Below are 4898 nucleotides of genomic sequence, written 5' to 3'. Positions count from 1 at the left end.
GTGCAGTTTAGGCACTAAAACGAAAACGGGTACAAAAGTCACACTTTAAAAATCAGAGGTCAAAGAAGATAATAATTGGAAGCTTGAAGTCCGGTACTAACTGCAATAATCATTTATTGTCTTTTCTCACCGTAGATATTTTAGAACAGAAACATCCTGTTTCAGCAAGTTTTTAGAATCAAACTATGCTGGTGGGGGACTAAAATTCTTTATAGAAAAGCAATACACTTTATAGTGTTTTTCTGATCACCCCCAACTATTCCAGAGATGATGAGCTTTACATTTAATAGTGTACAACTTCATAATCATGTACAAAGTAAACAGTGATGCTTAAAGCATTTGAAGCCTTCAGATCTTTCTCAGATCTGGCATGAGATGAAGGTGTAACCGACCGTAAGCGCTTCAGTTCTGGACAATAATCAGTTAGGGCTCTGGCTGCAGGTTCTGGGTGAGAAAGAGTATGCTGAGACCACAGTATCATGTTCAGTGAGAGCGGCTCCAGAAATGTCATCCCACCCCCAACCTCCATCTGTACTACTGCCTTAGTTTAGTCAGACAAGTGGCAAAAATAAGCCAGTTAAATGTGACTTATAACCCAACTCTTACTGCATAAACATATTTAAACTAGGCAGAAGAACTTTTGACACACAATTTCTAACTTCCTAACACACAATTTACAAGTTAATCTTCAGTTTCCATCTAAGGTCTTTTAATCTTTTATTACACCTAAAAAGTCAGAGGGACAAAGGATATCAGATTTCATGCATATTCAAACTTCAAGTGAAGAACATCCCCACATCAAACAAAATAGCCACCCACATTCCACATACCATGGATGGCTTACTTTTAAAAACATTACAACATGAGCCATAACCCCATGTCACCCCATCCCCCTTTGCCAAAATGTTCACAATTTAGGAGTTCTCAATGAAAAAATAATCAGAATTTCCTCTCTGGGAAATCAGAAAAGGTGCCTTGTCCAGGCACAAGGCTCTAGTGGTGGGAGCTGTGCCCCAGGTGGGCAGGTGAAGGGACGTGGTCTTTTAGGTGACAGGTGAGAGCACACAACACAGAGGCCCATTCTTGCCTCCTTTTTATTTTTCTTCTGTCGATCACATGACTCCTGAAACAGAAGGTAAGTCTTCTTCCTAAGGGGTGACGGCAATGGTCTGACTTACCTGCCCCACTTCCATCCAACCGTTCTGTGCTGCTCGAGGCTGGGCTGGAAGAATCCTGGGAGATGGAGTCATTCCCAAATTTCTAAAAAATTCAAGCACCCCCCCCCCCAAAGTGCACATGTATTTAATATGTAAGGAAAAAACCAAAGCAATAATAAATGATAACAAATAATGGCTCCTTAACGCTGCCATGGTCATAGTGACTGAACTGACCTATCTGACTCCCTGGGGCCCTCCTGCTCAGACAAAGCCGTGAGAGACACATTCTGTTCTGTGCTTACTGCCAGGGCTTTGAGGTCCAAGTGTTTGGGGTCCAGTTGCTCAGAAGGCTCCACACAGATGAGAGGTGGGGGACGACTCCTCTTTTCCTTGTTGAACACCTATTCAGGCCCTGCAGCCGATGCCCCATGTACTGGGGACACTTACACTCTAGAAATTTACAGCACCCTCTCCAGGTTTAGATTCCAAAAATCTAGTTTAAAAGCAGTGGAAAACTTTCCAACTTCAATGTATAGTATAGTAAATGGGGGCCTGAAAAACACAAGGTCTTCTCTGTCACTGAGACAAAACCACAGGGCACAGATCTATTGTTTAGGAGGTAAATACAGATGAACATGGCCTGAATTAATTCTTTAAAAATTCTGCAGGTAGGAGGAGTTTGTGATGGCAAAAACAGGGAAGGTCATTGAAGCCACTGTCTCAGGGTAGGAGCTGATTTCTAAAGCCAGGAATCAGCCTCTCCTCTTACAGTGCAGAAAGTCCACATCAGAGTGAGGCATTTTGATACAAAAAGAGATGAATGGAAAAATCCAGTGTTTGCTTAATAATACCTAAGCATCCTGTTGACAGTGATGATCAACATCTACCTCTTGTCTAAAAAAATTAAAAATGAGGTGGGCAGGAGGCATGATGATTCCTAAAGCAGTCTGACCTGCAGTCTGTTCATTCCTGCTCATCTCATGTGTCTGACAAACCTAAAAAGCAAGTATCTGCTGCCAATTCCTGACATTAACTGTTGTTGATGATGTAGGAGGGATTATTTGAAACACAGGTGAGACCTGACTCTCTCACTGCAGTTGTCACTTGCCCCAGCCACACTATCCCCAGGAGTGCCGCCTCTGTCAGAGGAAGCAGCAAGGTGGTAGAAGGCTGAGAAATTTCTCAGCAGGACTACAGAAGTTCCATGTTCACTAGTGGAGCAGTTCTCTGAGAAGAAATGTGCACCTGAGCACCACAGCTAAAACGGGCACTTTATTTGGCATCACAATGGCAAAGTGATCCCATGGAAAGGAAGCCTCATGGCAGGCCTCTGCCTAGAACAAGTGCTGGCAAGGCAGGCCTTGCATCAGCCAAAGTCCCAGCCAGGACCTCTCCCTCTTTGACTCCTCCGAGTGCAGGGCTGGCACCTGAGACTGAGGACCTCCTTTAATTTTGTATCCTGGGCACTGCACTTGCCTGAATCTCAAAAACAATCCTGGAAATTGTTTTCTTCTTTTACCACCCAGGTTTTCTGAGGTAATTATAAATCCCAAAAATAACTGTGCAGAATAGGGATAAAAGAATGCCAAAATGTCTTTGAGAGCAGGCAGCTGACTTGGTAGCCCCAAAACAAAAGACATAACTCTAAACATTCATTACCTGTTACTCTCCTTTTTAAATAAATGATAAATGACATAACTGCATGTTTACAGTTCTTTTTCTTTAAAAATATGTATTAAACATCAATAATGTAAAGAGAATGACTCAGAGGAAGGAGAAGACAACATACTGACCACTGATGCTTATGTTACTACTTTTATAAAGAATACAGTCACGGCGTTTTAGGGGAAAATATTCTAAAGCTAATTTTTGAAAAACTTTCTTTTATTATTTTATTATTCTGATACACATGGCATGACTGTTCTGAATTTTAAATACTAAAGATTTTTAATGATCATTTTCGTTTTAAATTGACACTAGATGGCGCTAGGAGATTAGTATAAGCCTTGAATAAATACAACTATGAAACCACAAGGATTTTGTCACTTTGAGTCAATTTATATAATCAAATCCAAAGTAAACGACAAAAAAAACTCTATCACTTCTCATCTTTCCACCAAAAAGCAGCTGGTTCATCACTAGAAACAGTGACGAAATAAACAGCACATTAGTGAAAACAGCACATTATTTGTTGTAATGAAATTCCTAAAATGGATTAAAATTTAAAAATTTTCTTGGGCACCTGACTCACCAATGACTCACCATCAATTTTTCCAAATTCTAACCAGTGAAGACCATATCATGTGTCCCTTGCTGAATTAGCAGAATAGTTATATGGTCCCTCTCCCAACTCTTCTCTAAGGGTTCATAAGGGAGTTAGGAGTTATCTTTTAAGTAGGGAATTGCTAGATAAATGTTGGTGTTGGTGGAAGAACGAGGGTAAACAGTTGTAAAATCATGTGGGATGCAGGACTTAATAAAAAAAAAAAAAAACCATTTGTTTAGTAGTAATATAAAAGAGGCCTATATTCCTGGTATGTAGCTTACCATTTAATTTCTGAAAATCAAGGGTTCACTGGGGCAAACTCTTTTATTCTAATACTTCAAATAAAGTAGATGTGCAATTTTCCTTTCTTTTGAGAACCCAGTTTTTGTAAAAGTAAAAGAACTCCAGGTAATATGCAGAAACCAAACCCTGAGTTAAACATGGGTGTATTTATCTTAGTGATCATAATAATGATACAATCCTTCAAGTAGCTGTAGGAGAAAACAGAGGTAAAAGGAAAGAAACAAAAGACACCTATAATTTAAAAGGAGGTTCAAAGAATAATACTTTAAGTCAAATTTGGGGGAGACTCAGTAATTTTTAAACTATGAAGTTTTTCTTTGTAGCAACAGACAATACAGATACTTCTCGACTTACAATGGGGTTGTGTCCTGATAAACCCATCATAAATCGAAAATATCAAAAGTACGCTTACACAGTTTGAGTTTATATGGATGTTACGATAATGTCAGTTGAGGAGTGTACTGAACGTGTATAGGTTTCGTACTATCGTAGGTCAAAAAGTCGAACCATCATTAAGTTGGGGCCATCTGTATATATCAAATTCAATTAATTCTAACAGAATACCTTATTTTTTATTTTTTTATTTTATATCTGGAAGATAGCAAGGAATTTTTAGGTTTGGAAAGGGATAAAAACTGGAAAACAGATTCTATCTTCATGTAATTATAATCTGTTTTCAGTATTATTATTTGCCTCTCAGTTCTATCTCCAATTACCTTCAGTTCTCCATTTGGATTCAGCTGACTCAATCTTTTCCCCAAATGTGGGTGTTTCCCAGGAACAGCTGTTGCATGCTTCCCCACACAGGAAGCACCTGGGCAGGTGGGAAAAGATCCACATCTTCAAAGCCAATGGCCTACCTTCAAATGCTGCGGCACCCCACGAGTGTGACCCTGGGGCCAGACAAAAATGTGGCCATGCCTTCCTGGTCTGTGCTCCGGGTTCTTTAGCAATAAGTCTTTTATTTTTGGATTTGTGTTTAACCAGCAGGCTGTTTCTCTGTACCTCTCTTGCCCACAAAAACCAAGTGTGGGGCCGACCCCGTGGCTCACTCAGGTGAGTGCCGCGCTGGGAGCGCTGAGGCCGCAGGTTCGGATCCTATATAGGGACAGCCAGTGCGCTCACTGGCTGAGTGTGGTGTGGGCGACACCAAGCCAAGGGTTACGATCCCC

General features: G+C 40.5%; 1 protein-coding gene across 1 annotated transcript in view; it reads right to left on the bottom strand.

The window, feature by feature from the left end:
* LRRC16A (leucine rich repeat containing 16A) overlaps positions 1–4898 on the bottom strand; it is a 115764-nt gene that overhangs the window by 12754 nt on the left and 98112 nt on the right. The window contains exon 18 of the mRNA XM_008571870.1: positions 1179–1260. Coding sequence (XP_008570092.1) covers positions 1179–1260 — 82 coding nt within the window. The remainder of the gene's footprint in view (positions 1–1178; positions 1261–4898) is intronic.

The sequence above is a fragment of the Galeopterus variegatus genome, unplaced genomic scaffold (assembly GCF_000696425.1).
Source record: "Galeopterus variegatus unplaced genomic scaffold, G_variegatus-3.0.2 Scaffold732, whole genome shotgun sequence".
Classification (NCBI taxonomy): domain Eukaryota; kingdom Metazoa; phylum Chordata; class Mammalia; order Dermoptera; family Cynocephalidae; genus Galeopterus; species Galeopterus variegatus.
This window is presented reverse-complemented; position numbering and strand designations above follow the sequence as displayed.